Genomic DNA, 15486 nt, shown 5'->3' with positions numbered 1-15486 from the left:
TAAAGACTTCTCCTGTGATGTGCTGATGGGGGGAATGCAACTCACAGATTAATGGGTGTTTCTCTCTTGTACCCCCTAATTTTATTATTAATTTAGAGCCACTCCGTTTTCCTCTGTTACCATCGGTTGCTCTTCGCAGCCGCTTCTCTAATGTCTGATAGGCATATTTCCCTAATGAACTCAGACTGCAAGGAAGCATGGTTTAAAGGGGTAGAATGTAAGCTAGGGCACTGCAGAGTTGACTATAGGAATTCTTAAATGACCAGTAGTCAGGCAACAACAAGAACTACTTCTCAGGTCATTTCCCTGCCGTGTGTGTTAGATCAGTTTTTATTTTATTTTCTTTTTTTAAATCAAGCAGGATTTACAATAGCAATAATTAATTCAGATAAGCAATTATGGTGATTGACCTTGGCGATGAGTATCCTTGGCTTTTACCACAGTTTGCTTAATACCTGAGGATGGCCAATTATCTCATAATGCCCACTTTATTGAGATTATTGTTTTAATTATGGCACTCAAAATACATCACTTTGTCAGCATGGTAGAGTCACGCGTGGGAACGCCACATTCAGGCGTTGAGAAATGTGTAGAGAGCATCTGGCCTCATCTTGTGACATGGTCGTGATTGAGTTTTTCATCCCAACTCCAAACTATGAGTTTGAAATATGTTATTTCTTACTAGTTAAGTGTGGTTCATCCTGACAAGAACAGCCACAGGGAGATAAAGTCTGGGATGCCGTCACTACCTCTGAGCTCTTTGTGCTCTCTGAAAGGCCTGCAGCTGCCTTGGTGCCAATAGGCAGGTGGTTCTAGTTGATTAGGAGTTCTGACTGACAGCAGTCACTGGGGCTGCTGATTGTCTGATTTTGCCTTGGGTCAGAGCCTCGCAGCTTTAGAATTACCTAGGGGCTTTTAAAGTTGTCCAGGCACCCCCTTTGCGGTGAGTCTGACTTCCTTGCTCTGGGGCAGATCCAGGTGGGGCTTTCTTTAAAGCTCCACAGGTGGCTGTAGCCAGGGCCGAGAAGCACTGCCCAGTCCTGGAAGTGTTTGCTCCCACTGGCTTGTCTTCTCCTGGCCCGTGACTCCATCCCAGAGACAGGACACCTTTTGGGGTCTTAGCTGCTCTGTGCCTTACTCTCCTCTGCTTCCTCCCAGACTTGGCCTAACTTCCTCCCATGCCTGAAATTACCTCAGGCCAGGTTTTGGCCCTGGCCCAGCTTACTCCTCCTTCTGAAGCAGTGCCCTGGAAGTCTCAGTGGATAAATCCCACCCCTTTTCTTATTAACATCTTACTGTGCTCTTACATTTCAGTTTTCTATTGGTCACAGAAATATGTCTTACCTTTCTTCTTTGTAAGTTTCTTTGAGAAAGGGTCAGCATTTATTCTTTAGCATCTATCTAAATCCCTGGTATACCGCTTTGTGGAAATTTAATTCTGTGGCTAGATCAGTTGTTGGCCCCCACCCCCACCCCTACGCTTTTGTAATAAACCTGGAGGATGTCGCTCACATCCACCCTGCAGTCCCACGAGCTCCTTGAGATTAGGCACATTCTCGTGGGATACCTCAAACTTCTGCCCTTTCTTTTTCTGGTTTGAGCCTATATCAGATTGCAGATGCAGGAAGATGACACCAGTATGTTGACAAACCTGATTGCGTTCTAATTACATGCATACATATATATCTGCACATGTTCACACGTGCTTACAGCACGTACACATATGTACGTATGAAGAGAGTCACTGGGTTATACCTGTACATCTCTCAAATCCATCCTCTTCTTCCCTTGTCCACCACTCCCTCCAGTCCAAGCCACCAGCGTCTCCCCTGGACCACTGCTTCCCCTCCAAAGCTCTGTTACCTGGCAGGCCCACTTAAGCCATGCTAACAGCACCAGTAAAGCAGAGGCACCAAAAGTGATGAAAGCTCAGCTTTGATGGTCTAATTCAGAATTTTGCTATTTTAATTTTAGCATGCATGTCAGGTTTATGTTGTACACTTGATATTATTTTTATTTTTGATTACCAAGGGTGGAGATAGACAATGTAATCTTCTTTGTTCTTAAGTGATTTTAAAGGTCTTACTCTGACTATGGCCCCTATTCTGTGCAGTTTTTGGAAGGTGCGTCATCTCATGGCTCCCCTTTAGTGGCACTTAGAATAAAACACAGACTTCGCCATGGTCTGCTGGGTTCTGCACAGCCTGGTCCCTGCCTCTTCCCACCATTGTCCCCTCATGCTCTCTCCCCATGGCAGGCCCTCAGCCCTTCTCTCCCTCTAGTATCACCGTGGACTTTCCACCTTTTTGGGCCCTTCCTTCTTTTCTGCCACCTTCTTCTCCTGCCTCTTCACATGCTTGGCTCCCAGTTTTGTTTCTGGAGTCAGCCTAAATGTCATCTCTTTGAAGAGGTGGTTTCTGACCATCTTGTCATTAGTTTGTCTCATTCTTGGCATCCTGTTTATTTCCTTTGTAACATGTTGCCATTTGCACTTTTTATTATTCACTTTTTATTTATTAATAACTTAATTTATTTTTATGTTCCCTGACTAGAGTAAGTGCTCTGTGAGGGTAGGGTTCTCATCCACCCTTTTTATTGTGTTCTGAGTCAGTGCCTTAGCCAAGGAGAGTACCCAGCATGCAGTTGGGCCTCAGCGCAGTAAGTGCTGGTGTGTAGTTATTAACAAGGGATACATGCTGTGCTCCCCTTCCCCCATTAGACTTGATGCCTCACTCACTTCGGACTCATTTGTCAGATTCCAGTGACGTTAGGGTTGCAAGTCTAGTCTTCACTCTGTCACTCTGACGCAAGGTCGTGCTGGAGGGCTGCCAGGTGTTCTACAGATAAGGAGAAAGAACAGAACTTCTGAAGAGGGCACCAAGCTGAGAAGGCAGATAGATCCCCAGACTAGAGAACGTGCTGTCTGAAATGTTTGAATCTGGACAGAGTGGCATTTCCCCAGAACCTGAGATCTGAAGAAGTGCCCATTACCTTCTTTCAAAGGAAGGCCAAGAGGAGACTTGCACAGCAGCTCTTGGGGCCTCCTGCTGCCCTGATGGGCTTGCTGGCAAAGGCTTGGCCATTGTCTTCCAGGGCAAATTCCACCAGAAAGTATGAAAGGAAGGGCGGCAATATGCCTGCCACGTCATGTAGTTATCTCATTTAATCTTCATGACAATCCTGTAGGACCAATATCCTTATCTCCATATTACAGGTATGAAAATTGAGGCCTTGAGGGGTTAACTTGCCAGAATCACCCAGCTAACAGGTGGAAACCAGAGCACTCTCACTCTGGAGCCCGTGATTATTCCATTCCATTCCCTTTCTTCTGGACCCCACAGTGCTGTAAAACTGATGCCTTATTCACTTTGTGTCCCCAGTGTCTAGCATAGTGCCAACACAGAATAGCTATTCAGCTAAAGTTGTAGAATTCAACTGGTGTCACAGAGCATGACTCTTTTTGCAAAGTCTTTGTAATTCTTCAGATAGAGGAGTAAAGCCTCATTTTCCATTTGCCAACTAGTATTGAAAGTACTTCTGCAGAATCACCCTCTGCCTCCAGTGGTCTGGCTGGTGCTGTCAAGGCTGTTAATGGCCTCTCCGACCCACTCTCCATTCCCAGTGGAAGGAAGTCCATGGCTGTTTTAGCAAACTTGGTCAGTGGCTCAAGGTTTATAACATGGCATTTGATTAATCTCATGCTCCTGGATGTTTTCTTGTACACACTAGGTTGTGGGATCTTCTGCATCTTGATTTCTGTGCGCTGAACACTTACAAAGCAAAAGACTACCAAGATGGTAGCCTCTTGGCTATGTTAGCAGAGGGCTCTCCTGCTATGGGATGTGTGTGCTTGTGTGTGTGTACATGTGTGAGAGAGACAGACAGGGGAGACACCCTACCACAAAAGTCATACCTGTACTTTGAGTTATTTTTATTTTCATTCGTTTGTTCAGCAAACACTGGACTATCCTTACATTGCGAAGTGCAGGATGTCCTTCAAGACATATTTAGTATTAAATAGCAAAAGCGTACTACTGAGTAGTGCTCTTCTTTTTTAATAAAATAATGATTGATCGAACGGTCTTCACCTTGTTTCTCAGTGTGGTGAGTGAGAGCATTTTCTTCCAGTCCATTTTCAGCGTGCTGCTATTACCGCACCATTTAGCTCGATGCCAAATTGCAGTTGGCTCCATTCAGTTCTGTTTACCGAGGAGCGCTGTAGTGATTAAATGTCACTGAGTACACCGAGTATACAAAAGTAATTAACCTAAAAGGACATGTTAGAATAAGGGTCAACAACCTCTTTAGCCCATAGTGCCACTGGCAAGACTAAGTATTGACAGAGGTATTGCTGTCCGGGCGGGGTGCGATGCGGGGGCGGAGGGAGAGGAGAGGGAAAGGTCAGAGAAGCTGGAGCAGCGGACCAGCACTCATGGTCTTTTGGGATACAAGTGGAGCGGAGCTCTGAGACATTTTTCCGTCATTCCTTACCGTTTAGCTCTCTGACCCATGGTCACTTGTTGGGGGAGTGGGGGAGATTAGACCAGAACCTGACTCCCCTTTCAACAGCTAGCACTGGTTAGTGGAATAATACTGTTTTCTGGTTAGACCAGAGGAATCTTGGCATGTGCTTGGTGAATCACCCTGTTCTTCCAGTGTTGTGTGTATCTTATCAAACCCTTGCATCTTTAAATCCAGTTGTCAAATGAAATGTGCTGCTTGAGATCATTCCCTTGGAACTATTTGAAATTGTGCCTCTAAGTGTCTGTCTCATTTGTTTTCATTCCTCAGTATACTGAAGTCATTTTGTTAAACTGATATTAATGCCTTATGTTGCTTTACATACTAAAAATTTACATAAAACTCTAGGTAGTTGTCTGTGATGTAAAAAATCAACCAACGTAAAGCTCTTTTTTTAAAAAAACAAGTGTTATTATCTGTCTGCCCTACATTTGGCTTTTTCTTTCATCACCTGTGTGTGGTGACTTAACTATCCAGAAAAAAAAGGAGAGTACTGAAGGTTTTTTTTCCTTTTATCACATACCTCCTTGGGGCATAAACATTTCAAGGGGATCCCCAGGGATCCCGAATCTCTAAGTGAGCAGCCACAGAAAGACTGCTGATGCCTGCATTCCTCACATGGTGCTCTGTGAGGCAGGATTCATTTGAATCCCGCCTTTTCAGTGGGCAGACCTGAGTAAGATTTGTTTCTTTCCAGTCACAGACAGCTGATGAAGGGCATGATGAGAGACGAGGAAGAGGGATAACCAGTTGAAAAATGTCCCCCTTATGCTGAAGATTTATCTCTTTTAGAATAAAGAAGAATTGGTGGCCTTGATGCGTTTATGCAGCAACAGCTATTCCCTGTGTGCCGACCCAGAGGTCAAACCTGGTGCTGGCCGTCAGGGAGAGGACCTGTGCCCATGATTGGGGGTGGAACAAACAAGGAAGAGGGGCCACCTTTGACTCTTTTCTTTACATGGCACCCTTCAGACCTTCATTTCAGTTTTACTTTTTCACTACTTCTTCTTAATATCTTTTCAGCATAGTCCTGAAAATTGTCTTGTCACGATACCACGTTCTAAATGAACCGCTTTTGAAGGCTGCCTCCTTCCTTTGGTGTGCCTACACGCACCTGCACACACACGCACACACAGAGCTCTTCTTCTATGATAGTCATTATATTGAGCACTGAGAATATAAAGAAAGAAGGCGCAACAGTACGTGCCCTTTAGGAGTGCGTTATCTTTAATCTCAACATACTGAAAATAGTATGGGAACAGGTGATGTATGAACATCGATGCATGAGCAGATCAGGTGATGTCCTCATTCACTTGTTCAGCAGCCAATAATTGAGGCGCTAAACCAACTGCTGAGTTTTCCTTGTGATGAAACCAGCCGTGGTCCCTGCCTTCATGGAACTTCTAGTCAAGTAGAAGAGCTAAGCAAATAATCAAAATAATGGCCATGATACAAATTGTAGGAAGGAAGTCAACAAGGGGCTATGATAGAGATTTCCAGAAGGGATCTCCTTAGATGGCATCACCAACAAGACCTTTCTGAGAAAGTGGCATTTAAGCTGAGACATAAAAGGTGAAAAGATGCTGGCCACTCAGAGCCTGGGACAGAGAGCTCTTGGCAGAAACCTGCACTGAGGGGTAAAAGAGATGGGGTGTCCCAGCACAAGGAGGGAGAGACCTTCAGCTGAGATTCCAGAAGGTCGGCAGGAGCTAGCTCAGGCCTGTATTTCTGTACAGTGCTAGATGCTTGTATTATTGGGTGTTGATTCTTATTGTGACTTCAGTAACTTTTAGACCTGTGTCATCTCATGTGGTAGCCACAAGCTGTATGTGGCTAATTGAGCACTGGAAATTAGCCAATCCAAATTGAGATGTGCTGTAAGTGTAAAGTGCACACCAGATTTTAAAGACCTAGTACTAAAAAAAAGAATGTAAAATGTCTCATTAATAATTTTGATATTGATTACATGTTGACATGGTGCTTTTGGATACATTGGGTTAAATAACATGTAGCTGACATTATATTTCTGTTTGCCAGTTCTGTTCTAGAACAACTCACTTTAGTGTTTTAATGAAGGACCTTAAGACCAAATTGGCTAAGTGATCCCTGAAAACTCACCCTTTGAGGTGGTATGAAGAAGGCTTGGAGTATCTGATTAGCAACCTTAAAACTGTTGGGCAGCCTGCCTTTAAACTGATATACTGTCCTTTCCCTCTGTGTTCCCTGAGTTACCCTCCAGTATTGTATAGAGTGTATTTGCATACATACTGCATAAGAATATATATGCAGCTCTGTGGAGTTAACATTCTTTGGAAGAAAAAAAATGTTTAGCCTTTCAAATAGATTAAAACAGTTTACTGGAAAAAATAGCAACATGAAAAGACTTTCTTTTCCAATAAATTTTAATAGTTACTAAAATGAGGATTCTGGTCCATTAAGATATAGCTTGCCAAGTCTTAAAGCTGAGTCACTTATTTTCTCTGAGCAGCTACCCTACTTCAGCTTCTTTCGAATCAGCTGTTAGAAGAATGTTGGTATTTTGATTCAAGAACAGCACAGTACAAGAATAGGTCTAAAGCAAATTCACCTTTCCAGAAAATTCAGGAAGGAAACTTTTGCCAACCACTCTGTTTTTAGGACAAATTCATATATCACATCGTATTTGTCACTGATACTTAGTAACATTGATTATAAGGCAATAGGTGAATGAATGATTTAGGGTGTATTTTATAGGTGCTTTACCAAAAAACTAATCCCGGAAGCAAGTGGCAGGTGCATGTGACTCTACTGAGTGTCTGCATACAAGATTTACAGAATCTGTATTAATGAGGGAGGAGAATTCTTGGTCTAGGACAAATACACATAGGACTGTTAGGTCTTGCCAACTTTGAGGAAGTCCATTGAATTGAAGGGCATGACATGGCTTCGGGGTGATTAGACAGTTTAAAAGATGTAGGTGACTTCTATGTATTATTCGTGGGCTCTCTTCTTCATGAGTGGTAAGGGGATGTACTTAATCCCCTCTCATTCCCCCAGTTCCTTCCTCTTGTGACCCACAGTTTGGACCACATGCAGACAGTGGCTGTACAAGATGGAAGCTGTGGTGCTTATACAAGAATCAAACCTGTGTCTTTGGTGTCAAAGCATCACATTGCAGCAGCTCAGCTTGCCAGCTAAAGTAACTGTATTCAATGAAATTTCTGGGGTGGAGCCAACGGCTTTATTCCAGGAAGAGGAAATAACAGTCAAGAAACCCCAAGAGGACATTAAGATAATGTCCTAATTTAAAATCAATTTTATTGATACCTTATAAATTATTACAGCATTTTATCCTGACCAAATAATACATAGTGCTGAGACTATGGAAACAAAACATGAATGACCGAATATTGAAGTGCTGTATATTCTACTGCATGAAGGAAAAAATATGTTGGACTTTTGTATTCTAAGTGTTTTTAACCCATGGAGCCCTGCTGGAGGGCAAAGTGTATATTTCATTCATCTTTGTTTCTGTGCTTAGTAGGTATTCAGTAAATACCTGTTGAATGTGTCTGTAAGTGGACTAAGATTGTGTGGTTGTTTCCACATTAGCCGAAAAGGAACAGCTCTTCGTGATGCTAGGTACTGTGCTTCACAACATGCACTCTCCTCTCAGCCTCGCAGCAACATTTCTAAGGAAATACTTCTGTTATCCTCATTTTTACCCACTGGGAAATTGGAAGCTTTAGAGGTTTATTAAGTTGTTCAAGGTCACACAGCAAATGGTATAGCCTGGTCTTGAACCCAGAGCTGACTCTAGCTAGCACCCATACTATGATCATTGTGGACGCCACCTCTCTTCTTAATCATTCCTCTGATTTGAGAAAATTTTGATTATCTACCAAAGAAGTTCATCTTGGTCCAAGTTTCTCTCACCAGGAGAGAAGCAGAAAGACAAAGACAGCATTAGAACATTTTAAAGAATTTGTTGTTCATGAAAATGTTATAGAAGGTGAAACATTTGTTAAGAACGGATTCATTATATGGAGATTATATTAAATCCTGTTTTAACAAGGGCAGGTCTTCAAAAAGTTGCAGTCATCTTTGAAGGTAAATTTGGATTTATGTTAATTTGAAAAAGCAAGTTCAGTTAGGGTTATATGTTTTTTAATGACTTCTTAATCAAGCAAGTTATAAAATAAAGTCTTACTGTAATGAACAATAAACTGACAGCAGTGGACTGTCTCAACGCCCTACCATATTTGGGTTTTTCACCACCTGCATGCTATATATTTTAAGCGAATTTACATAAATTTGCATGTGTTATGAGTCAGTATGTAAGACGTACATTTTGACAAAATAATTTTCATTTTAAAGTTTTTATATTTAATTTTTCCCAATTGAGGATTATCTTCTCTCTCTCTCCTGGTTGTTTCTCTATAAATGAGATAAATGTTAAAATGTTGTAGCAGTTATTTTGTGTAACACTATACAATCAATATCATTGGTTTATGGTTCTATGTTAGTTTGGTAAGCATAGATTTGTTCAGGATATTACTTCCAAACATGTTGGAAGTATGTCAGAACTGAAATGCTTTGAGGCCTGGTGAATGTTCTGATTCTGGATGACTCATGGTTGTAGGGCTCCTCCTCTCGAAGGCCCTTCTGCCCAGTTGAAGGCCTGGGCTGAGTCCCTGCTCATCTCCAGCAGCACCTTGGCGTTTCTGACTCAAGAAAACTCAACAGTATTCCTGTCTGTTCTAGACATGGTCTTTTCCAGAAGAAATTAAATTGAGGACTTGGGTTATGGCATCAGTAAAGAGTCGACAGGGCTCTTGAGCCTGCCTTCTTCATCCTCCCCACCCCCACCACCACAAACAAATTCCCTCTGAATTGTCCCTGACCCAAACTAATTCCTGTACCAAATGAGCCACAGTTAGAGGAGCAGCATAATTTATCATCTATGCTGAGCTATTGTTGAGAGTAAAGAGAGGCCTGGACGACATGTGTAAAACAGGGTGAACCAAGACTGGCAGTGACCCTAGCCAGATTTTCATGGTGCCCTCTGCCCTGTCATTATCCCCTTTATCTGTTTGAAAATGGATTTACCCTTTGGTACCAAGTACATGGGGTGTTTGAAGTCCTTAGCTGATGAGCAAACAAACCATAACAAATGAGTTTCAGTGTTCTTGATCATGGTTGTCCACTTGACCTTTAGCATAGTCTTTCTGGTTGGAATCTTGTAGGGGGGCCAGGGACATTTGAGCACTGCACCTATGCAAATGGAAAGCAGAATTAGCTTGATATGCATTTGAAATCAAATTAGAAAGTCCGATGTGAAGGTAGTATTTATAGTCCTGCCTGCAGTATTGAACCAAAACCTTCCTGTGATTGTTGAAAGGAGATGTGTTTTGGTTAATAGCGGCCTATTGAAACCCTGTCATTATGGGCCATCTGTGTATCTATGCTGAGGGGGAGTACTACAGAAAGGCTTAGAATAGCCCTTCCTTGCGGCTTAAAATAGAAGATCCTTACGAGCTCTGTTGTCAGGAGTGCAGTGCACAGTCGGAGTGCTGGGTCCCTGTTGCAGAGCCCTCAGTTGTCTGCTTGGGATTGTGCTGTGTACTGTGTGGGGATTCTTTCACTTACTCCTCAAAGCAGCCGGGTGAGGGAGTGGGTGGGGTGTTAGCCCACACTACAGAGAGACTGAGACTGAGCAATAGCCCCAAGGCTACACAGCTATTAAGTGGAAGACTCTGGACTCAAACCCAGGCAGTCTGGCTCCAGAGAGATGCTCCTGCCTGCTAGTAAAATTTGTGCTACCTGTTATTAAAATCAGCTAATTATAACAGCATTACCTCTTTTGGGTGGGGTACTTTATAGGAATTTTTCTCATACATGGTCGTCTTTGATCTTGAGGTGGTAGAGGAGCACAGGTGAAAGGATGGGGTCATCCACTTCTATTGCTAGAGGTGCCAGTTTTCCAGCTGACTTGGTCAGTAGCCTAGTGAGTAAAGTCTAGGTTGGCTTTCAAACTAGAACTTAGAATTTTTCTTATGTTGAGGTAAAACGTGATTTGTTAATGTTAGGAATAACTGTCTTTAAAGCTTATCTTTTGCTACCAAAGCCATTGGGATTTCCATATGAGACTTAGAAATTTTTATTATTTTTTCCTTGGTCTCACCTTGTTTCTCCCCCTTTTTCTTTCATTAAACATCTGCCTTTTTCTTTTGAATATCCCAATGTAAGTGTTTACTTTGTGAAAATACAGAGCTTTTTACTAAACGTTCACATTTAAGGTCTTTGCCTTCTCTGGATCAGCCACTGCTTCTGATTGTGACTCTCTGTTCCTAACAAATTTGCTGATATAGTTACATGATCAAACTGTAGTGAGAAAAGATTTATGTTTAATGTATCTAAATTTGTAGATTTACGCAGAGTCAGGGTGCAGCTCCAGTAAGTTTCTTATGTAGTAAGCTAGGGAAATACTCAACCTAGCTAGACTTAGAAAATAACTACAGAGAAATAAAAATAAGCTTTTCTAGTAAAAGCATGACTTTGTCTTTATCAGTATTTATTTAATTCATCCTGTTCACATGCCCAGTAAAGATTCAAGTGGCCTTCCAGAGGCAGAATGGCGGACTTGTAAGATTCATGATGAGAGGCTGTGCCAAGTCCAATTTGATTCCAAAGCAATTATGCTATTAGAACACTGCTGATTGCCCCAGTGCCCATTGTGCAGCTTAACCTTTAAATGCTAGTGATAATTAACTACTTTATCATCTACCAGGAAACTCCAACATGCAACTGTGTTCTGTAGTAAAATTCACAAATAAAATACGGCCCCCAGAGCCAGAAACAGCCAGTTTAAGAAAAATAAAGATATTTGTACATGTGTACCAATAAATAAGCATAAAGATCCAAATAAGCATTACAATTTAGTATTAATTTTTAAGAAAGTATTTCATCATTGTTTAAACATCAGTTTTTCCTTTTGGACAGAGTGGAAATAACTTTCAGTGGAGCGTATCAGAATCAGAAGACAGATAATTAATTATACACATGTACACTCAGTTTTTTCTTCTTTTTGTAAAATATCAAATTAGTAAGATGAAGTCATCTAGAGGTAGGTAAAGGGATAAAAGTGAAGGAAAGGCAGAGCTACTGTCATATTGTTGGTTCCAAGGGGGGTCTACTCAGATCTTACTCTCGTGAATGGTTTCCCATGGAACCATTCAGCCCAGTGGCCTTCTGAAAGAGAATGTATCACATGAATTTTGGATTAAGATTGAGGAGTGCAGAGGAGATGTTCACTCATTTATGCTCAAAAACTTTTCTGGGCCATTCTCTGCTGCTCATTGTACTGGGTGCCCCCACTCTCGGGAACCACAGTCTGGAGTGGCAAGTGGCCTTGTAAACAAATAGCCATAAATTGATTGAGAGTCCTCTACTCATTGGGTGAACAAAATGTTAAGTGAACAAAGGGGAATGAGTGATTAATTCTGCCTGACAGCATCTGAAGGAGCTTTGAAAAGTGACAGTAGAGCTGGTTCTTAAGAATGAGGAGGATTTCAAAAGAAAGACACTGAGGGAAAGAACATTCTTGTAAGCCAGGACAAAAAAGGCTACAGATGCAATGAAAATTCATGGAGCACTGGGGAACAAGCAGCTCATAGCGCTAAGACGAAACCAGTGCCCTGGATTGGGGTGTGGAGTGAAAGGCTTTGGAAAACAGCCATACTTAGAAATTGGGACTTTTTTCCCTATAGACAATGGAAACCGTTTGTCATTTTTAAGGAAGGGTGAGAAGTAGTCAAATCTCTCTTTGGGAAATATGAATCCCAGAAGTGTGGAGGATAGACTGGAGAGGGGAGAAACTAGATTATGGGGTTCTGGCATTAAATATGGTACGTAATAGCTCACCGATGATGTTTGCAAGCATGATTTCAATGGAGTGTAATGGTCATAAAAACTTGATTGCATTGGGTCGTTGTGTGAAAGCAAAGCAGAAGCACGGAACCAAGTCTTAGGAACGAGGATTGGAACTCAGTGGAGATATAGGAAAGTTAAAAAGGAGTCGACTTTTTAAAATAGTTTGGCTTCTGATGTTTTGCTTCAGTCTTCAGCCTTACTGAATAACGCCTGCCATCTTTTCTGCCACTAGGCTTAAGGGTGAATGTTTGAGTAGGGATAGTTAGAGGATTTGGTGCATACAATTTAGAGTATTCCTATAAAACCTTGAGACTGGTACAGGACAAGGTTTAGAGCTATCCAATCCCTATCAGTAGGCGCTCAATCACTGGTCCTTCTCACCTTCCTCTGCCATCAAACTTCCACACGCACGCCTGCCTTTGGAGCTGGTTATGGAGTTGCCATCACCACCCTGACCAGTAGGGGATAATCTCTTGGTAGCTATACTGACCTAGGTGTGACCAAAGTCTGTTGGTTTTCCTCTAACAACATGCTTTGAAAGTTTCGCCACAAGAGAGAATGTGGCCTTTATGGTTCAATAGAAGTAAAATGGAATGTAAAGCCAAAAGTTCTGGATAACACACTGCCTCCCGTAGTTAATTAAAAGACTCTTGTAAATTTATAAATGTTAATTATTACTAACAGACTAAGATAAAGGAAAAAAGTACAGAGAGTTAATTTTATATAAGATGAATAAAGTTACAAACGAGCAAGAGCTTTACTGAACAGTTTCCTGAATCGATTTAGATGTCAGGCAGAGATATTCTGGTGGTGAGTCTTTGTTCTTCCTCAAACTTTTTCCTTATCTCCAAGTGTTCTTTCCACTGCTTTCCAAGAGCAGCCCTTTCCTACCCCAGGCGGGCTTCATGTAGCACTCAAGAGCCCTGCCCTGGTGCCCTGCTGGGGACCTTGGCTTCTCCAGCGTTTACCATTTGCCTTCAACAGGTTAGCTCTGCACTCAGTACGGCTCGCCTTTATTTAGAGCTGCTCTTCAGTCTGTCTGGAACTGAGTCATGCCTAGTTCTTAAGGTGACCTCAAGTTTTCATCCAAGTTTCCTCACTTCTTTCATGATTTTGAACTCTCGGAGTGTCTAAATGTGCCAAGTAACCACCTAACCTTAATGGTAGACACTCACTCTCCATGCTCCAGGTCTTGCTGGTATTTGTTTTCTGTTTGTGGGACTCCTCTCTCTCTCTCTCCAGTTAAGAGCTCTTGGGAAAAGCAGAGATGACTGACCATGATCCCAAGAGGGAGGGGCTACCTTTCTCCAGTCTCTGGTCCTCATGGGGTTCCTGGGTTTCCAGAGATAAAAAGGAGCAGGCTTATGGAAACTCTAGGTGTCAGAGAGGAATAAAGTACATTTTTGTGGGACGTGTGCATGTATGTGTGTTTGCTTGCTACTCTGCATCTCCCATGCCCTTAAGATAGGGGACTAAGCAAAATTGTATAAATATGACCTTTGTGTCACGTGATCACCATTTTGGGGTACTTAAATACCCAAAGAGTACCTCTCCCCTTTTTTCATTGAAGAATTATTAATTATCTCTCAAGCTAGACTCTTAATTTATTCATAGTTTCTCTGTAGAGGCTTGAAATACTGGCTTCCCATTAGCCAGCAAACTTTGGAAGAAAAAAAAAGCCTACTGTCTCTTTCCTCCCTTCCTTTCTCAGCAGTGTAATATCAGCACCGTCAGACCAACCCCATTCCGTCTTTTGAGTTTACACTATTCCCTGCCTCCTCTTATTCCTCTGCCCCATCACTTTCTGTCTGGTTCTTTCCTTTATTTCCCCATTCCTTTCCCCTTTTCTTTTTATCCTTGTTTTTCTCTTTCTACCTCTGTTTTCTTCATCTCACCTCCTCCTCCCCTCTCTCCTATCTCCTCTTAGCAGCTTTGCAAGTGTGTACTAATGAACAGAAAGGAAACAGTTTCAAGGACGTAATTAGAAAAAGTCACACTGTTAAATGGTTGATCATTCTCAACCTCGCTTCCCCTTCTCATTCCAGAGCTCTTCGGTATCCCCGTCAGCCAGCTTCCGAGGTGCTGAGAAGCACAGAAACTCCACAGATTACTCCTCTGATAGCAAAAAGCAGAAAACTGAAGAAAAGGAAATTGCAGCTCGTTATGTAGGTTCATTCACCTTTGCTATGGGGAGGCCAGTTTACCTCACTTTTTATCAGCAGCCATTTTACCCTTTGACTGTTACCAGCCAAAACTGGAACACAGGATAACAACATCCTAGGAGAAAAGATAGTGCATTTATAGCTCTGTCTCAGTTGGCTAGCCGAAGTCCTATGTGTGTGCAGGTGAGCGCACATGCACGTGAGCAAGAACAGAATGCTGTATCTGGCAACTGATGGAAGACTTAGGTGTTCCATATTATTATTTGTATAGATGCATTTACTTCCCTCCATATATTTCAAGGTGGCTGAATGTTCTGTGGTCAGCTAGAAATGGTTAAGGAAAACTGTAAGGTAATAGAGAGCCTGTTAACAAGTCTAGATGAACTCATGTGCTGAGGAATATAGCACGTTTTGTGGAATGTAACTTACAGAGACATCCAGGATGTCCCCAGCGTGGTTGAAACTCATTTTTCATCAGTGACTGGTCCTTCAGGTCACATAGTGAAGGGAGGAGGCTGGATGGGACCCATGTAGTGGCACGCAGTCACCGCTCTACTTTCTGTGGTGGTACCCTGCAAGACTGCAGGCCTCAAAAAAGCTGAAAATTTAGAATTTGACATGAAACCTCCCAATTTTAAAATTTTGGCTACTTATCTAGTTTTTTAAAAACACTAACAGATCACTCCAGTCTGTAGGCTAGATTTAGTCTGGGCATGCCAGTTTGCACTAGAGGCTCCAGAAGGACAAGCAAGCCCTGAAGTTCACTTCTTTAAACTGTAAAATGGAAGCATCATATTACCTACCTCATAACGTCATCATGAAGATTAAAGAACACAGTACATTGCAGGGTCTTTAGCACTGTTTAGTGCAGTTCATTTTTAGAAGCTGGGAG

The 15486-nt window shown here is 42.1% G+C and overlaps 1 protein-coding gene across 11 annotated transcripts in view; it reads left to right on the top strand.

Moving 5' to 3' along the window:
* Positions 1 to 15486, top strand: part of TLE4 (TLE family member 4, transcriptional corepressor) — a 142029-nt gene that overhangs the window by 105787 nt on the left and 20756 nt on the right. For all 11 annotated transcript variants that reach the window (XM_044767618.2, XM_044767617.2, XM_044767620.2 and 8 more), the window contains one exon: positions 14478 to 14597. In XM_044767618.2, coding sequence (XP_044623553.1) covers positions 14478 to 14597 — 120 coding nt within the window. The remainder of the gene's footprint in view (positions 1 to 14477; positions 14598 to 15486) is intronic.

This window comes from Equus asinus, chromosome 23 (assembly GCF_041296235.1).
Source record: "Equus asinus isolate D_3611 breed Donkey chromosome 23, EquAss-T2T_v2, whole genome shotgun sequence".
NCBI classification, from domain to species: Eukaryota; Metazoa; Chordata; class Mammalia; order Perissodactyla; family Equidae; genus Equus; species Equus asinus.
This window is presented reverse-complemented; position numbering and strand designations above follow the sequence as displayed.